General features: G+C 41.4%; 1 protein-coding gene across 4 annotated transcripts; it reads left to right on the top strand.

Annotated features, from left to right (window-relative positions):
* The first annotated feature begins 572 nt into the window (after positions 1 to 572).
* LOC112564697 (cyclic nucleotide-binding domain-containing protein 2-like) lies at positions 573 to 19,926 on the top strand. 4 transcript variants are annotated; one of them, XM_025239703.1, is made up of 17 exons: positions 573 to 592; positions 2,344 to 2,645; positions 5,087 to 5,796; positions 10,922 to 10,995; positions 11,458 to 11,584; positions 11,997 to 12,071; positions 12,688 to 12,776; positions 14,090 to 14,163; positions 14,379 to 14,467; positions 14,576 to 14,727; positions 15,043 to 15,120; positions 15,379 to 15,439; positions 16,382 to 16,499; positions 16,839 to 16,930; positions 17,067 to 17,252; positions 17,643 to 17,792; positions 18,189 to 18,855. In XM_025239703.1, the coding sequence occupies exons 3-17, from the start codon at positions 5,119 to 5,121 to the stop codon at positions 18,279 to 18,281; spliced, it is 2,136 nt and encodes a 711-aa protein (XP_025095488.1). In that variant the 5' UTR covers positions 573 to 592; positions 2,344 to 2,645; positions 5,087 to 5,118; the 3' UTR covers positions 18,282 to 18,855. The 4 variants fall into 4 exon arrangements, with proteins under 4 accessions (XP_025095488.1, XP_025095486.1, XP_025095485.1 ...); XM_025239701.1 differs by lacking the exon at positions 2,344 to 2,645 and having other exon boundaries at positions 576 to 592; positions 18,189 to 18,248; positions 18,713 to 19,926; XM_025239700.1 differs by lacking the exon at positions 573 to 592 and having other exon boundaries at positions 18,189 to 18,248; positions 18,713 to 19,926.
* Positions 19,927 to 19,929: the final 3 nt, after the last annotated feature.

Below are 19,929 nucleotides of genomic sequence, written 5' to 3'. Positions count from 1 at the left end.
ATTTATTTTTTCTCCTTTTGTGTGAGATTTTTTTCGTGGAATCATTTCAAGAAAGTACAGTAGACGAGCAGACATCTACAGTCCTTTTGAAAACGAATTTATTTCTAATTATATTTATTTAAAAACTAATTCTACCTCGCTTGGAGAGTGAGACGAACACACACCACATCTTACTAAACGACGCTGAAGACAGTCTTCAATGCTACATTTCTGGGTGCGGATACCCGGAATATCATAATAACATTTGTTTCATGTTGGTTTCCCATACTTCAAGTGCCATCACATGATTCACGTGCTCAGCATGCTTGTGTGAACTGAAGCAAGTGTTCGCAAAATTGTCTGTGACCGGCAGCTTCACAGCAGGCTGTTGAGTGAAATACGTGATTCGGACCCCAGATCGATGCCAGGTCCTCTGATCGCTAACCTCGAACATCGCCTGATCACAGCAAACGGTCCGTTTCTCCCGATGCCTTTACCGTCAGTAATGGAGAATTTCGATTTCATCAACAGGAATTCTTGGGAGAAGTGATCAGACCGCTTACCTGACATAAGAGAGTGTTCAAGCCTTGACGAGGGACACACGTTTTAGCAGGTAAGAAGACTGAATGCTAAGAGATAAGATTAGGTTTGGAAATGTTTTTTTCTGTATTAAGATGATGCCAAAATTACTGTCATGAAATGGGCAAAATCACTTTTAAGCTCTGTGGCTGTATTTTTGTTTTCTGATTGATTAACTGTATTTGCTTAATGAGTTAATGCTTGCTTATCTGCGTTGTTTGTTTGTTTGTTTGTTTGTTTGTTTGTTTGTTTGTTTGTTTGTTTGTTTGTTTGTTTGTTGTTTGTTTGTTTGTTTGTTTGTTTGATACGGTCAGGGCAAGTAGAGGAGGATGTGAGTCCTCGAATTTTCGGGCCCCGCGTGCTGTTCGGACCCTGCTCACCCCTTGTCCAGTTGGACACGGGTGGGTATTTAACTCCGTGAACAGCCGGGTGGGGAGCTGTTGGCTGGCTGTATTTTTGCTGAGACTGTACAGTCGCCGTGAGAGTTGTGTTGCTGTGGCGAGGAGAGTGGAATGCTGGGCTCAAGGGAGGCTGAGGCACAGAACAGCTGGAGGAGGTGTGAGGAAGGCGACCGGGGGACAGCAAGACGGGTGTCGAGCGAAGGTGTTCCACCGGCAACTCACTAGCGGCCAGGGAGGAGTACCGTGGAAAGACCATCTACCTGCGTGCACGTCGTTGCGAGGATTAACTAACCCCCAGCCGGAGTGGTCTTCACTTATTCAACCGGAACTGAGATTTGAACAAGACCCTCTAAGATGTTCATAGGTGCATTTGTCAGTGTGAAGGCAAGCTGACCGTCAAACACGAAGAAACACAAGCAATAACAAACGGATGACAAGGATTACTATCACGAACGAAGCGCTTGGATGATAAGAAATTCAGAAGATTGAGCAGAAGAGGTCATTGGATTACATATTTTGTAAATAGCTGGGTTTTTTAATGTTTGAAAGTGTCAAAAGTAGACGTAGTTCGAAAGAAAAGTGACAGATTTCTCAACAGTTTAACCAGAGAGAAAAGCCTTAGTCAAATTTCTCTCCTGATAAACAGCACAGAGAAGAGTTAATACGAACAGGATATGATAACGGTTTACAAGTGATCATCGAAATGATATTTGTGTTGTTACCTTACACAAGAATATCTAGGAGTAAACAAAGACATGAAGGCAGAGTTTGAGTACGCATGTTTGATAAATTTCTCTTGACACAGCTGCGATCTGTCAAACTCAGAAGGATAAGAAAAACTAATTTGTCATATTTGTGTACAGAGGTTCACCCGGTCGTCTGCTGCTTTTCTTCTCGTGTACCCTTTTAATCTATCCACCCTTAACTGATGTCATCGCGACTCCATTAGTAAGGTAGTAAAGCCTTTGATGTACTCTTCCCAGGTCTCCCTGGTGGAGAGAAGTCCATTCATGACATCATAAGTGTCTTCAACTGCTGGATGGCGGTGTAGAGAGACATTCATGTTATGAACATTTAGCTCCACTTTCGTGACAAGGAAATCCTGTTCTTTGTTAAATAACCTGTTTCGCTAAGGTACACTCACCCTGGTCGGGCGAACAAATGACAGGCAATTTATCACTTTGAGTGCAACAGTTCATCGGAAATCATTGATCTCTTGCGGTGCAAACAAGATGTTAGAATACGGATTACCTGGTGACAGAAGTAAAGCTGAGTGTTATTCAACGTGGACAGTATTTTTTCTTTAATTAGCATTTTCAATTGAGATTATGTGAAACCTCACTAAACGCTACCCCAAAAAAACTTTTTTTTTTTCTAATTCTAGTGCTGTTACCCATCGCTGCTTGAAAGGTAGAGGAGAGGGTGTCATTACCCTCTTGCTAATTATGTCAGGCGCTGCGAGCTGTAGAACATAAATCCTTCCACTCACCATTGACAGCACAAGATGACATCAATGGCCGCTGAACTGAATGCACTGCCTTCACTCCAACGGTCCCGCAACCGGCGTTAAAGAGAAAGACTCAGTCCTGAAGGTGTCCTCGGACCTTTTGCATGTGTTGAAGTAGTCGGGTGGAGGTTTGTGAGAGGAAAACGGCAGTGGCAACACTTAACTTCCGTAAGCTAAAGGTCAGAAGCGATTTGTTTGTTTGTTTGTTTGTTTGTTTGTTTGTTTGTTTGTTTTGTTTGTTTGTTTGTTTGTTTGTTTGTTTTTAATGCCGTGCCAGCAACTTAGGCTATATCACGGGAAAGGTTAGAAGCGAACCAGAGGTAGATTTTTCCAAACACCTTGTAAGTAGAATTTTTATAGTCCACCCTGTCTGTCGCCCGCTTTGTGTATTTATTGCATCCTTTTTGTGCTTTCTTTCTTTTATTTTCCTTTTTACGAGTTTTCAAGGTGACCGAGCTCAAAAGTGCTTTGGTTTATTGCATCCTGTGTTTAACCTTCTTATAGGTCCATGAAGACAACAGTAGTCAGTGTTGCAATCTTGTAATCAGTGCGAGGTCTGACAGCAGGTGAGGTGTGTAGCAAGGTGTGCTTGTCACCTGCTGAAGATAATACGAGCGGAATTATTCCTCGTTTGTCCAGTAGGCTGCTCGACGAACATAGAGTTGCAGTAATCTATTTTATAAAAATAAATACCCAATTACATATTTCCTCGACCCAAGAATACCTCCAAAAAGCGGATATGGTCCTCAAGAGCAAGAATGTTTTGAGGAGGTAACTTTAGTCAGTCAGCTGGATAAGTCTGCGTGATGTCATGGTCAAGACATGTTAATTAGCTGCGGTGTACTTTAAGGTAAATCAGAAAATTATGAGATAGCCCGGCCATGCAAAAAGAAAAAAAACTGCACTAGAAACGAGATATAATGTATAATGTATTTCCAGAGTTATAATACAGTACTAATATCTTTACAGATGTAATACACCTCCGCAGGTATAATGTATTTCCACAGGTGTAAGATATATTCAGAAATATGGTGGTGCAGACGACTGGAGTCGCAGTCAGGTTCCTTGAGACAGACACAGATGAGCTGTCTTCAGGCTCTGCACCCATTAACCTGTCTGCTCCAAGACCTTTGTATGTTCTATCCTATCTGCAGTTCTACATGTTCGCTATACATTTTCAATCAACTCGTTGGCTGTAAAACTGAGAATAGGTAAAATGAAAACTAGTTCCTGCTGAACATTGAATGTTCTGTGGCAGTGACAAACAAGTGACATCCCGTTGACACCCCCCTGTCATGACCGGAGTAAACATAAACGGAAACGATGGTCCCCGGCATATTGTCAGACCCTCACACGATGAGCAACAAAATATTGTGGTCGTCAGTTTAGTCTCTAAATTAGTATCTGAACTCATTAAGGCCTAAAGAGGTTTATTTGGTGACAATTGAAAGTAGAGAGGACTCTTTTATCGGCCACTTGATGGGAGGACATCACATTGTATCGGTGTAGAATTATTTTAGTTGTCGCTTAGTATTAAAGTTTGAGAGCGCCGGACTTTGTTGATAACGGTTTGCTAAACTAGTGTAGTGTCTGTTTACTTTTTTGTTATTATTTATTCAAGCGACTACATTTCATTCTATTTAAAATATGATGGTAGTAACAATGATTCTGGTCGTAGGCTTTCCACGACGAAAATACTGGGTAGAGACCAGTACCCATGTACTCGCTGGTACCTGTCGGGTGGACGAGTATTGTCTGGGGTGTGGCTGGGAGAGGGAGTGGGGTGACACTAAGCAAAGCGGCCCAGAGATAGGACTATGATGACTCGCAGAAAAACAAACAACAGGCCGGGTAGGTCGTGGCCAGGATTATCAACAACTGAGGGTACCGAAGAAAGATATCGTCGTTGGCAATTTGAACGCGAGCGTCGGCCCAAAACACACTGTGGTCGATTTATAACAGCCAATATAATACAAAGTTTTTGTGCCATTGACTCTTTTTTTTTCTTTTTTCTAGCCACTTAAAACCCTTTAAAATATATCTGCGTATGTAATCAAATAAATTGCACACACGCATTCTATTAATTCCTATGTCCTTGTCCTCAATTATAACTTCCCAAATTCCCAAATTGAGCAAATCTAGTGAGGGTGGATTTATTTCTTGAAGTTAATAATTAATAAAATTTGTAACTATTAGGATTGTGAGTACAGGTGATAAATTATGTATATGCTTGTCAGGAAATGTAAAAAAATGTAATAGATAATGAATGTATGTTGTATATCACGTTTCATTCACAGGCACCGTTGTTTTACAAACTTCTTCAGGGTTTTTAGCTATTCCTGTAGTTCTTGGATACAGCTATTGTCAACGAATGTGATATCAGTATCTGATTTTGGTTTAAGCTTTTGTGAGCGTATCAGTTAAGATTTGAAAAACCTGCTCTTTGAACTTTAGACCCCTGTTCATCATGTAAAACTTTTTTTCTTTGGCAATATACGAAATGCGATACACTTTAAAAGGGTACAATGATCTAAACACTGATATAAATACATAACTTTTTTTTACATTCACCGAAACAAAAGACATGAGATAAACCTACATTTTCTTCTCTTTCTCACAGACGTCCAGCACATCACAAGTGTGTTGGAGGGAATGGAACTGAGCGAGACATCCACCCCACCGCCGGAGACGGACCTGGACTATTACTCTCGGCCAGAGAATTATGCCGGAAGTGACTTCACAACACTTCAACGATTTGTCTTCGCCAGAGACAAAGAACTGCAGGACGGCCGCGGAGCGTCGAGAAATGAAAGAGGAAAGAAAGTCGGCAATGAGGACGAGTTGTACAGAAGACACAAACTGTCGGGCTCCCTCGCCGGTGATGACAGTGAAGGAGATTCGAACATCAAACCAGACAGCACGCGAAGCACAAGCCACATGCAATCGCCAAACAAAATCCATCTCCCCTCCATTTCCAATTCTGACTATACCAGACCCGACAAGCAGCGTTTGGGTGTCCCAGGTCTGGAACAGTCTTTGCAGACAGAGCGACGACCGCTGCCCTCGAGAACAGAGTCCCTCCCGCATCCACCCAACATCCGGGGCCGTGGAAGAAATCTCCCGCCGCTGGACCAGAGATTATCCTCGAAACTTTCCTCGAAGTCTGTCTCTAGATGCTCTGACTCTTCTTCAGAGTCCGGGGCTGTCGGGTATGACACCTCCGTGCTAAGCCATGAACACCTACACGGGGCCGCCGGACATACCAGAAGGGGACGTAATTTCGCAAGAAGGAAGTTGTCGCCCCACTCACCTGACGTTACGAGCTATCAGGTAAAAATGTCAAATGTCGGCTTGAGATATAAAGTCATATTTATTTTGTTCACTATAAATATTCCGATTGTGCGCCATTGAGATGTGATAGATGGAATCCATGCAAAACCATAATATAATTCTAAGCAATAAGTACTAAATTTGATTAATTTGAATTTGTGATAAAAAAAAAAAAGCACTTTGCATTGAGTCATCATCAAGAAGGTAGTGGTGGAGGAGGACGACGACGATGTATGACATTTCAACGACTCCTCCACACGAGAGCTCGTTCTTATGGTAAACTGTTATTTGATGGTCCAGCCCAACCCAGCCGGAAAAAAATTGTATTGCTTTGGGTGTTACCGTGATCGATTCTGAAAAAGATTTCGGTAGAGAATTTTTGTTCCCACCTTGAATGCGGCCAGGAAGGTTTGAGCCAGTGAAAGTGCAAAAAAAATACCAAAAAAAACCCCTATAGGCTGTCATGCACGATTTTTCCCCCGACTGCAACGGGAGGCAAAATTATTTTTCCTGCACTGAAGAGAGCAGGAAAACTTTAGCTGATCAAAGCAAGATAATGAATTACATCACGCGCTACCCGGCCACCCGGAATAATCGAAGCTGCGGTGAAGGTAGGAGAATCAAGTTTTATAGGGTGTGAGACTTGCACGGTCCCAGCGAACAACAAGTAGTGAGGACTACAGGCAGCTCGAGGTTCAGACGAAGTAAACCGACAAAAGTCGACCTCACGGCCCTCTGCTCCAGTTTCTCAACCTACCCTCTGTTTTCTTTCTCTCACGACCTGTCCGCCGATTATTTCAAGCAAATATTTAGCGATAGGAGTCCCGTGCTGAGGGTCAAGTGGGAGCGAGGTGTTTTCAGTTTGTCTAGTTCTGTTGGAAAAAAAACATCAATGTTTCACTGGTTGCTTTCAAAATAATATTCTCTGTTCTCGCAGCCACTAATGGTTGGTTTAAGTCTGAAGAGCAGTCTTTGCTAGACTGAAGTGGTTGGACAAGCCAAACATCAAGTAGAAAGCTGAATGAGAGCTACAGCAGATAGTTTAGGTTGATGGCACGAATATTTGTTTATTTGGCCACTCGGTAGCTTGTACATGTAAGTATGAACTGTAAGAGACAGAGACGGGCGGACAGACAGACAAACGGAAGATTCAGGACCTCTTTTCTCGGTTTCCTTCAAAGGAACTTCCCCAGTAGGGTTTATCAAACCGTTCTGATTATTAGAGATATGATGGCATTCTAAAGTAATATAAGCAGCAACTTCATTTTTATGTTCAGTTACTTACCAATAAAGCATTAGGAAACCCTACCCGTCTTCCTTCAGGGGCTCGAATGATACCACGCCCTAATCATTGTACGAGCATAACGATAAAAGCTAACAAGCACATGTTCCACGATCAACAAACTACTAAAATCGTCACATTTTCAGGTGAATGTAAAAAATTATGTATTTATATCAGTATTTAGATCATTGAACCCTTTTCGTATATAGTGTATCGTATTTCGTATATCGCCAAAAAAAAAAAGAAGTTTTACATGATGACCAGCGGTCTAAAGTTCAAAGAGCGGGTTTTTCATATCTTAACTGATATGCTCACAAAATCTTAAACCAAAATCAAATACTAATATCACAGTTGTTGACAATAATTGTATCCAAGAACTATGAATAGCTAAAATCCCTGAAGAAGTTCGTAAAATAACGGTGCCTTTGATTGACACGTGATCAAAGGGCATTTCCCTCCATCCAAAAAATATTGGTTACCTACAAGCCGACAAAGTAAACTGACTTCAACACGAACAAAAGATTAACAAAGAAACTAATGTGAGCAAAGGTTGAAGTGGTGGTGTGCCGGGTAGCCAGTCAGCTCTAGGATTTTTCTTTACCGGGTCTTTTGCTGGGTTTTAGAACGGATTGGGTTTGACAGGTGGGCCGAGCCCACAAACACTTTCGACTGACGGATCGGCGGCGTCCTGACAACTTGTGATTTCAAACACCGCCGTCAGGGGAAGGGTGAGGGATTCCTGAGCTCGAACAGACCACGGGTACAAGTTCGTGAACAAACTGCTTGCACTGTGATTGGGGTAGGTCCAGTGAACCTGAACTGTATGCACACGAGGCGGAGGGACACACATAAAGGTCTCGCTCACTCACTCAGAGCCCCTACCTCCCCAAACCCCCATCAGACGACTTCAAAGACGAACCCGTGGTTTCTATTTACCCCCGGCATACAAATTTGCCAAACATTCGGCAATGTGTCTAATGTGTCTCTTAACGGGACATTACCAGAACATATTCTCTCATTGGAAATTCTATTTAGATGGATGGGAATGATATTTTGTCACTGCAAAGGCTAGTGGGGGTGTTTCTGAGGGAGGGAGGGAATGAATGACTGTAGCATTCATTCATGAGTTTAAACAACAAACGTTCGCGCAAAAAAAAAAGACTGATTGATTCCTTCATTTGTTCTTTCGTTAACTCATTTGAGTGATGTAAGCGGCAATAAACCGAATGATCAGAACACTGCCCCTTAATACGTGAATCGAACGGTAGAGACTTCACCGAAAGCCATTAATAATCCGACTCGAGAGTTTTACTTCTGTCAGTTCAGTACTTGAAGATTCCAACAGTCTACTTCTGGAGCGACGGAGGATCGCTGTGAACGCTCACAAGTTCACCACCGTGTGTACGGGGAGATCATGAGTGCTGTGGACATTCCATGTGCCTCGTCCATCTTTAGCTGCCGGAGTTTCAACAAGGATGATATGTGAAGAGTCTTCTGATGAAATCATTCTGTGTGAATGAAATCATCAAAACAATGAAATGGATGTTACCTATCGACAAGGACAGACAACTTTCAACTCCGCGACTTTTCTAGTTTTGTCAAACCATGTCAAGTCCGCATGTGCCTGATATTCTTCACGAGGTAATATCACTTCAAGTTTTCTAAGCATGGCTTCGGCCTCCTTTTGCCGACCGCGGAAGTTATTTCTAGGGAACTAGAGTGGTGCGATGTCTTCTAAGCAACAATCATCGGTTTTTCAAGACCTCAGACCTTTCCTATTCCTGGTTTCGCAAGAGTTGGCTTTCCTCCCTCACAGTCACCCCACAACCCCCGCCCACGTAACCGTCAGACTTTCGTTGAGAAGTTGTGATAGGGGGGTGTACCCGATACTTTTACAACAATGTCGTACTAGAGAATGATATTTTCATGTCATGGTCCGTCCAAGGCACAAGTTCTTTTTCTCACGCCTGGGTGGGTTAAATTTTATTTAAGTTTGGAAAATTGAGCGACCTTAGCTCACATAGCCTGAAAATGAAGCTACGTCACTGTTGTCTGAATGTAGCAATCCTGTGTGAACATACGGGTGAGAGCTGACATTTGCCAGCCCGTTACTTTGTCGGGTGGAGGCGCGTTACAAATGTGACTTCTTGGGTCACACGTGTTGCGCACCTTGGTGTCAAGACACTCAGCGTCTATTATCGATGGGCGTTTGAAAGATCCCTAGCATGGACAGGCAGCCACAGAGGATCACCTGGAGTCGTCGAGTGTTTTGATGACTGCAAGCGTACAAAGTAAAAAAAAAAACATTTCACAAGACCGGGGCTTTTGTCACTTGTATTCTGTCCCTCGACACTTATTCTGTGCTCCCGACCCCTAACCTTTCTATAGGTCCAAATATATTCAAGCCCCGATTCTTTCAGACTTGTTTTCCTATAACCAGTAGCTGGTGGTCCTATTCATCTGTTATTATGGTGACGCATTTAACCGCTATCCGATTAACGTATAGCCGTCCCCCGCTCTTCGTATGCAGGCTTTTCTTCATGGTCGTACCCGGCTGCTCAATAGTCGTTTGATACGAGAAAGAATGACACTATGAGCATCATTCACAAATGTTTCGACAGGAGCTGATGGTCGATGTAGTTTGCAGACGTCATCTGTGTGGTTCGCTTGTGTCGGATCCGATCATTCTTGCTCGTCCTCCTGGCTTATAAATAACCACCCGCCGTTGGGAGATACACTTGCCAGAGAAAAACTGTTTGTGAAGTCACACGGAAGGCTTAGCGGAGTTTCTCAACTTTTTTTCCTGGGTAGAAGAGTTGAAATGTTAAATGTGAAACCATGAGTGTTTACCTGCCTAAGCTCGACAGTTACGCATTCAACGAACCCGAGCTCTTCGTCGAGGAAGGCTCGCGCAAAGTCAGGAAAAAGCCGAAAGTAGCCCCCGTTCAGACTGAACTCACCGAAAGCAAAGTTTCCCAGCTTCCGGATATTCGTATCAACAATGGTGTCTTGTCTCGTGGTTCTCACGAAGTGGAGGAAGAGTTTCTTGCTGTGTCTCTGGACGAGAGGGCCCTGCAGGAGAACCAGCAGAGAGCGCTTCGGGTGACGTTTGAAATCCGGCCACCAACTGGCGACCAGCCGGAGCCACGTGCTGAGAACGTGGAGGAGGAGGAGATGCTTCTGGACGTCTCGTCCTCCAAGAATAGAAGACCTTCTAGAAGCTTCCTGAAAACATCGGGATGGGGTGCTGTCAAAGAACTTGTAGTGTCTGGTCAGAACAAAGGTCAGAAAGGGGTCAGACGGAGGAGTCGCAGGTCGGGAAGCATTCACCTTCTGCTGCAGCAGCTGCAGACGTCCCCCGCTCGTCGGGCCAGCATCGGTGGTCCTGAGGTCAACGTTCGATTTTCCGATTCGGAGGAGGTAAGACTAACGTAGTCGTGTTACTTGGAAATATTGTTGGTATTTGACATGTGGCTGCCGTACACTTAGTCTGGGAGGGGACCCGCACTAAATCGTGAAGTCTCTCAACATCACTTGACACGTGAGCTCGGAGAGGCTGTGCTGCATCTGATAGATGGAGACGTCTACTGCAGTTCACCGCCAAACTACCAATATTTATTAGGTTTATGTTTACTGCAGGGTAACAAGAATTTAGAGTATCATGATTTTGCTGAGGAAGACGGGTAGGGAAGGAGCCAATAGACAGAAAAAGCGGGATGGATGAAGATGGCCTAGTACTGTATGGACTGTTCTCAGGAGCAATGCTCAAAGAATAGGTGCGTTTATAAAGCACACTTCGAAGATATATTTTGAGTCTGTGTGGTTTTTTCTTGTGTGTTTCAGATAAAGAAAAGATTTCAGCGAGCAATCAAGGCGGTGATGACGATACGAAAACTAGCCACCCTTATGATTAAAAAGTAAGAGTTGTTTATCCTAGTGTTGGAGTGAGTTTTCATCAAATTTTCATATTTATAAATGTATTCATTCTCTTATATATGCATGTGATTGTGTATGAGTATTTATGCAATCTGTATCATGTCTGTGTCACTTTTGTTTTTGGATATGCGCATATGTTATGATTTTGATGATTTCGTCTTCCCTCGCAGTCTTTCTCTTGTTTCTGCTTTAAATTTAACTTTTTGTCCTCATGAGGTATTAGCTGTTAACCAGAGGTAGAAACTGTCTTCGAAACCAACTTGTCTTCATCTGTAACCACAATCTCGGGACGTCCTCTGGGGCTGTGAACCAATAATACCAGAACCTTAGGGAGCAGCCCAACCCTGCAGATATTTTATGATACTACTCATGTCATCGTGGTCATGTTATTTTTACTGGCATCCTGTCCTGTTGCTGTCATGGTGCGACATGTTTGTCAACAGGTCAGAAGAGCCGAGTGCGATGCTGAAGTCGTTCAACGACATTATTGAACTCGCCGACAATTTTAACGAGAACCTCAAGAACCAGGGTCTGTCTTTCGATCCCTCCTACTTCAAGGCACACAAAGAAGTGAGGAACTCTTAAGCCCTCACTTTTTTCTTCTTTTTTTTTCTTTTCTAGTGTGTGTGTGGGGGGGTGGGGTATGGGGGAGAGAGTGGAAGAAAGAGAAAAAATGTTTGATACTAGAAATCAAGAGGTTATCCAGAGAAAAGGAAGGAAACGAAACTAAATTTACAGTTAGGTGCTTGAAAGTGGAAGCAGTGTGTTTCTGTGTTTTTTGTTAAATACATCATTCTTTAGATAAAAAAAAAATGCTACATCATACTAAACTGTCGCCGTCTGTAAATACGAGTAATGGCAGGGACAGTGAGGAGCGATATCTGCTTGTGGAGGTAGAGGTAGGAATGGTGGGAGTGGTACATCAGACCTAAGGACCAGTGACTACCAACATTTTCAAATACCAACTGCCTCTTCTTTACAGATTTCTGTCAGTAGCGAGGTGAAGAATATTCTCAGCATGCCGCCTTCTTTTCGTTCTCAGGAACAGATACAAACTGTAAGAATTATCATTATCATCGTCATCATTATCATCATTAACGTCGTCGTCGACAGAAATGTAGCCAGGATTATACAGTTATCACTGAAAATCATACATTTTTTTTCCTTATCTACATCTTTTCTTCGCTTGTCTACACTGTCTTCTTTCTCTCTTTCTGTCATTCTTTCTTTTCTTCTGTCTTAAAGGTAGCCTTCATTCCTTCTCTCACCTAGCAAATATCCTCCTGTTCATGTAACCCTGAGTCCGCTGGCACTTTATCTTCAGATGTCTACTTTATAACTAGACAGAATAAACGCTTGCAATGATCGTCTGTATGTACTGTCTATGGTGCTACATGCTCTGTTGTTGTTAACTTATTATTGTTTGTATCATTAACCTTTCATTTAGATTCTGATTTCATGTTGTTCTCTTCTACTAAACACTTTCCACTTCATATCTGCCTTTTACTAGTTCTAATATTTTGTATTTGATTTTGTGCTGCTGTCATTTGTTATATTTATTATTTTTCCAGTTATTTAAGTATCTGTTTATGTATAAATTGTTTTCATGTGTTCTAAAAAATAAGATTTTATATTTATAAAAGTCACTTCTCTGTGTAAACTTATTGTTGTAGGCGATGTACGGATTGCAAAGTCTGCCGTCCTTTGCTGAGTACCCACTACACATGCAAGAAAAGCTTGCGAAAGTGGCTTGGTATGAGGTGTAAGTACTCAACTGACTTTCCTTCTTTCTTTTTATTTATCCTTCTTTTTCTCTGTGGTTTTTTTTTCTTCCGTCGTTTCTTTTGTCTGTCTTGTTTCGTTTGCTTCTTTTCATTTTTCTTTCTGACATGTTTTCTTGTCGCTCGTTCTTTTTTTCTTTGTTAGTCGGCCCACCATTCTTCTCAGTTATTGAAACTCTAGTGGAAGACTTGCGTAGTAGAGTACAGCAAACAAAGAGAACTATTTTCAAGGGTGTGGGGTTTTGGCTGCCAGAGAAAACACCACCCAGCTATACTCAGTCAGCTACCGTGATCTCCAATATCCAATTCTCAAGCGGGTAGAACAGCAGGAAAACTCCAAGCACAAGTAAATCACCGGGTAGGTCACTGAGTTCGTCTTGAAGTGTCTGACCCTCATTGAAATGAGATGTCATACATCAGTAGAACATGCGAGAATGACAGCAGACCAACTCTTGTTTATGAATTTCCTCGTGTGTGGAGCGACTCACGAGTCGACAAGTCTTTCTTCATAAAACTTTCTTCTACTACACACAGACTTTGTTACCCACCCCCTGAACACACACACACATTTACATACACAATTTTTTTTATGATTTCTATGTCACACTGCTTTAGTCTGTCTTCGTCTTTAAAATCTGTAAACATCTTTAAAATAAAGCAACTAAAGTTTTATCTGTAAAGGTAATCCAAAATGTTTGTTAAAGTTTGACAGAAAATGTTGACGAATAAAATAACTCTTTCTTCTCCTTGTATTTACAACCTAAATATTTAAACATTATGTATTTGATATGATTAAAACATGTTGTGGATATCGGGGAATGGGCGCTGTCATGATGACAGCTTCCAGGTATAGTTCAACTCAATTGCTTTTGTTTTCCGAAGCCTTACCTTCAGTCGCTAAATTGTTACCTTCGTAAATAAACAAGGTGTCCATTGTTGTGGCTGGGCGAGGGGTGGGACATGTCCTGTCACCTGCCTAGGAGACAGTCGAACACACACACAGCCACAACACCTTGCTCACCAACAGTAGAGCATACTACAAACGAATATTTTTTTTTTAACTAAGAACAAACTGATGTACGAACGCGTGTACGAAAGAAACATGAGGAGGCTAAGTATTTCTATACAATGAGTCGAGTTATTATTTGGACTTTAGAGTAGCATTTGTATAGTTTACCTGTTTGCTGTACATTTTTGGGGTTTTTTCCATACAATTTTTTTCGATGCATTGTGAGTTATGGGATATATTATGGTATAAAGTAATGGACTGAAAGTGTGGTTGATATTTTTTCAGTGTACCGCCAAAACGAACCATCATTCGACAAGGTCATTATGCAGAGAACTTTTACTTCATCTTGTCTGGTCAAGGTGAGACCTTTCACTCTGGTCATACTACAACTCGTTTATTTATTTATTTATTTATTTATTTATTTATTTATTTATTTATTTATTTATTTATTTTTGTCAGTCTGTGATACGAGATAACCATTTTGAGGGGTTTGTTGTTTTTATGGTAGCTGTGTATCTCATTTCAGCTAAATCAAGGCTTCGTGTTTAAAGTTCGGGTTTGTTTTTATTTTCAGCTGTTGTTACAATTCTCATTCGCGACCCCAAAACAGGAGAATCGCATGTGCGCACCGCCAACTTCATGCGGAAAGGAACCAGTTTTGGAGTATGTATTTGTCTTCTATGTCTTCATCTATTTATCTGTCATCCTGTCGATCAACGGGTTGGATAATAATATCGGTTGTAACTATGACCAATCGTTGGCGTGTTGTAGGAACTGGCTCTGCTGCACCGCTCGAGGCGCACGGCAACCGTTACCAGCCATGACACCGTCCAGCTCCTCTCCATTGGGCGCGACGACTTCTTCGACATCTTCATGGCCCGTCACGGGGCTGACGATGTCCCAGAACACATCCGCTTTGTCAGGTGCTGATCACGCCTGCTTCAACATCACAGTTAGCTCCGCTTACATCACAGAATACATGTCTTGCTCGCGAGACTGAGTCTTTGTTGGGGCGGGGGTGGTACTTAAAGAGACTAGCAATCTCATTTTTGGCACAGAAAATACTGCAGTTGAAATCCATTGTCTGTTCACGTCCATCCATACATCAATAATGCATATATAATACGACATACATGTGTGCGTGCGTGTGCTGGGGGCTGGGGAGGTGGTACACTGGAACTTCTATCAAGTTATTCCAAATCAGACTTCATTGGGCTGACTCCTTTTTTGCCTCACAGTCAACTCGACTTCTTGAAAGGTTGGCCCATAGACCGGCTGCTGGAGCGCCCAGAGTTTTGTCTCCTACACTTCTTCAAGTAAGGGCAGTGTGTGTGTGCGCGTGCATTTGCTTGCGTATTAAATATTTCTCATCCTATACATATAGCTGCATGTGTACCTGCGTTTGTGAGTAGGTTTGTTTATTGGATGTAAGTCTTTTCTCGGCAAGTTTCAATGCTTGCATGCGTGCGATGTGCATGGGACTGGTGGAGATTGCACACTTTTTGTAATGAAGGATGCTTAATAGTGTACTTTTATTAATTACTTTTGCTAATAAACGTTTAAACTTTTTGTAGGCGGAACATGGTTATCGTCAAGGACAGCAAACAGTCAGAATGGATTTACATCGTCAAATCAGTAAGACTCTCTAATTCTCTCTCTTTTTCATACACTGGCACGCGGAAACAACCCTGAAAGAAGCACACGCCTCGTGTTAATCCAATCAGCAGAATGCACGCGCCCTGCGGTTGTTTTCTAAACTTGGTTACATCCAAGAGTCGGCAATCCTTAATGATACTATCCGAGAGAACTACATCGAGGTGACCATGGTGTCACGTGCATGCACCTCCCCCATCTTGACTCGTTCTTCCACCGAACTAAGAGACGCAGCAGTCGCTTGTCGAGGGAAAGTGTTGGCCAGCAAAAATTTTAGGGGCCACACCTAGGGTCTGGTGTGATCTCGAGTGTCACCTTAGGAAAGTCGTTGCTGTGCACTTGTATACTGCTGCTGTTGTAATTTTACACCTACGCTCACTCTTTATGCCATGTCACAAGATTATTTTTTAAATATCGGAATGTAGACCTGAAGATAAGTATTTTTTATTCTGTCGCTCCTCGATTTTTGTGTTCATTCTAAAGATTTCGTAGAGTGCAACAGGCTGACATAGAAATTATTCCAGAAAACAAGCCTTGTTCCAACATGAGTTGACAGCACATTATCTTCCTTTTTTTTTTTTTTTTTTTTTTTTTTTGGAAGGAAACTTTGACCATTTTGTACAAAACTTCTTTAGATTAATGCACGAGATGAGTCTATTCTCGCCTAATTATCTTCAAGGAGAACGCCTGTGCTAATTATGGCGAAATAATTTGATTAGAAGACTCAGTGGATGTTATATTAGCCTTTCGCCCTAGAAAAAATTTTACTGTCATCCTGAAAACCTCAACTACTTATCATTTAAGACTCAGTGATGCGAACTGAAAAATTATGTTAGTATGAGATAACGATTTGTGTTTTCCTGTTTTCTGAGTTACCTCCATTTAAACGGACTTCATTGTGTGGTTTGTTTTCGCCTTCTCCAGGGCTCCTGTCAGGTTCTAAAGCAATTGCAAGCAGTCACGGCCCGTCTTGATACCCGAAGGTATATTGTACCCGAAGATGACATTTTCAACCTTCCCCACACTGGGACAGCTGCGAGGGGTAGGCACATGGTTACAGCTGATCTTTAAATCCTCTAGGACCGCCATAAATGGACACACAATGACAAATATATGTCCATATTTGGAAAACGAGTTTATGACAGTCGTGTAAAACTTTGCCAAAAATAGTCTTTGCTCTTCATCTGAACGCTAAGCTCTTATAGTTCAGACAATAAATAGTAGAGGAAATTCATTATTTATTTCTGGCCTCTATCGAGTGTAGTTGTATAATTAGTATGAAAAGAGAGTTTATGAAATGAGCTGAGTTCAGCAATATAAAAAGTGAACTGTTTCACGGAATGTATTGAGGAATTAACCAAAGTGTGTGTGTGTGGTTCAGGGCCAAAGATTGACACTGGCATCCGACGGAGACGACCGAAGCCCAATGGATTTCATCTCCTTCATCACTACCGAAGCGAGGAGGAAGCTCTGGTGAGTGTCGTTCTTTTTACTCTTTTACTCTTTACTCGCCCATCTTTTCTGCTCAGTCTTTTCAATTGAATTTCTTGAGTTAATCCAGAGTCTCATATCCCAAGCACCTAAGACATGGGTGCTTTCTGCCTTTCAGAATGGAGAGAATCTTCCCAAGCTTGCTGAGAATGAAAAGCTCGGGGCATTAGTCACAAGAGAGTCGCAGCTTTTACGTGGAAATCGTCTTCTGGAACAGTCTTCTTCTTCTCACGATCCGCCAGCAGCCAGGAAATTTTCAAAGAAAAACTACATGGAAACTCTCACCACAGGAAAAGCTCATTTTGTAAGTGCTATTTTCTGACTGTATTTTGCTGTGAAACTATTGATATACAAACATGATTACATTTTTAGTAACAGCAAGCACCTTTTATTATACAAGTAGATATGTCGGAAAGAAGAAATACAATATGTATTATCGAAAGACAAAACTGTACAAAAAGTGTGCTTTAGACTCGCACATTACTATTACGATATAATACCTATATTTAAAATTATGCAACTACCGAAAAAATTAAAGCAGATGTAAAATACAAAAATGAAACCATCTCAAGATCGAGTCTTTTTTTTTTTTTCTTAGTCAGTCATGTAGATCGGCACGTTTTCAGTTCATTCAGCGGTTTGGCCATTACTTGCAATGTTTTCAAAGTCTTAAATTTTGAATGACCGGAACCAGACGGTGCTCGCTCCACGTGCGTCTGTCGGCCCCCCACAGCGATCACGTGCCAAGAAAGTCAAACGTCAGCAAGGGTTGTCGCTGTCCGCTCCTCCTGGTCATCCCTCGGTGTTTGTACAAGTAGAGCTCCTCAAACCCCGAGATGCCTTTGTGAGTGTCCACAACTGCAAAACCATTGAAATGACTTGCACAGAATAACTAGAAAACTAACAGAGATGTGTCTCAGCATTGTTAGATTGACAGAAATATCAGTATTAAAAAAGGAAATATTTTTAATAAAATAACTTGAATAACTATACAACACTCGATGTGATTTTATTGTAAAATATAAATATAACTCAATATAATAAATACAATATCATCTTGCAGTCTACGATTTTCTAAATATATGATGTTTCATATTCCTTACTCTTAAAAAGTCATAACGGTGATAATGATAATCGTCATTGATGTTCGTTACCTGAATTACACTTGCGTAAATTAAAACTTTACAGATTATTGTGTTACATAATAGAAGAATTGACATCTTTGCTTTCATTGCATCAGGGTCTTCAGCCGATTCAGTTTCCAGATGATCTTGACGCCCCTCAGACCTCTGTGAGTTTGGTGAGTGAATCACAGACGGATTGTGAGTTCTAATTTATAAGGCCACATTGATGTTAATGACGATCTTCAGACCGTTTAGCACTTTAATAAGCATATATAAGTAAACTGCATTCAAAGTTTGACTATGCTTCACTGAAGAAATAAATCAAGCACTCAAAAACATAACTCAATATTTTTTCTTTTGTACAACAAACTTGAGGGCTATAATTGCAGGTTTAAAAAGAATAGTCTTCAAACAAAACCTGTCCATATATTATTCCTCAACAAACCATGATTTTAGTGAGAGGCATAGCATCATTAAAACTGGAAAAGGAAAAAAAAAAAACTACTAACGTGTTAAGGTGGGAATGATGGCAGTGATCAAGCTTGAAAAGAATACAGGCTCTACAAACAGGTCAGCTGTCAGCTCTACCAGCTGTAAACACAAAATAGCATCATAAATCCAACTACTTTTTTGTCTTCAGGTCAGTCTGGGGGCAGAGTGCATCATGCTGTCTAAAGATTTCTTCTGGAAACACGCCACAGACTTCGTGAAAAAGAACTTGCAGGAGATTGTCAGACCATACCCTGACGAGAGCACATTCCAGGAAAGCTTGCAGAGGAAGGCTGACTGGGACTTGTACAAGCGAACTCTGATTGAGGACATTACCTCCATTCGAGTTGTTTGACGAGATCTTTGACGGGTTCCTGTTATTCATGACTTCTTACCACCGGCACTTGTTACTGATGCCTTCTTGCAAGACCTGCCAGTGAGCCTTCATGCTGTTTTAAGCTTGTTGTACCTCCCATTTTCTCTGTTGTCTTATTGCAGCTCTCGTCATTTGAAGACATACCATATTCCCTTCTTGCGAAGTAGCTCCAAATTAACTACAGCAGGTGTACTGCCCTTAGTTGTAAAAATCAAAATTTTACTTGGTGATAAAAACGTGTTGACCCATGCACGTCAATTGAAAATACCAAATAATAAGCTCCTTGATGAATTATGTGAGCTTCAGGTCTGGAATCTGAGTGCAAACACTAGGAGGACAGGAACTTAATCCAGAAATTTTTGTCAAAATAAGACCAAAAAAGCCAAGCAAAAAGAACTTTTAAATAATTTGTTTGGAGGACTTCAACTTAGGCTCAAGCATTATGGTGTGATGTACCAATCCATTAACTGTCACCTGAACACCCTGTATTTCTCTCATGTCCACAGTCCACCTCAAACACACGCACGAACGCCCAGAATGTTATTCACATTTTTTTCATATGTCATTACATGTTTTTTTCAGCTCCAGATAACACAGCAGACTTAACAATATGTTTCTATGTCAAGGAAAAGCTAGTTATTATTATTTCAAAAGATTTTGCATGTTCATTCTCACAATGCCTACTATTTATTTGACTAAGCAGCCTATTGATAGTATTCTTGATGGGTCTGCTATGCACATACTTTGATCTCAGGAGCACAATTTCAGAAATAAATGTGTCTACTGCATGTTTCCAGTTCATGTGTTTCTCTCTGCTAGAGATGCATAAACTTTGAGTGGCCAAAATGTTTTGGACCAGGTTTCTCTTCATGAACAAGCCACTCAGTAACCAACCCTTTTATTTCAGTAAATATATATTTATTATATATCAGCAATTATATATTTTTCTAACTTCAAAACAGTAACCCTTGAACAAAAACAACCTTTTCAAA

This window comes from Pomacea canaliculata, linkage group LG5 (genome assembly GCF_003073045.1).
Source record: "Pomacea canaliculata isolate SZHN2017 linkage group LG5, ASM307304v1, whole genome shotgun sequence".
Lineage (NCBI taxonomy): Eukaryota > Metazoa > Mollusca > Gastropoda > Architaenioglossa > Ampullariidae > Pomacea > Pomacea canaliculata.
This window is presented reverse-complemented; position numbering and strand designations above follow the sequence as displayed.

Excerpts from the sequence above, each read along its gene's own strand:
- LOC112564697 (XM_025239701.1), top strand. The coding sequence starts at position 5,119 with ATGGAACTGAGCGAGACATCCACCCCACCGCCGGAGACGGACCTGGAC. Across the intron at positions 17,253-17,642 it reads CCACAGGAAAAGCTCATTTT|ACGGTGCTCGCTCCACGTGC; the intron begins GTAAGTGCTATT and ends GACCGGAACCAG. Across the intron at positions 17,793-18,188 it reads TCAAACCCCGAGATGCCTTT|GGTCTTCAGCCGATTCAGTT; the intron begins GTGAGTGTCCAC and ends TCATTGCATCAG.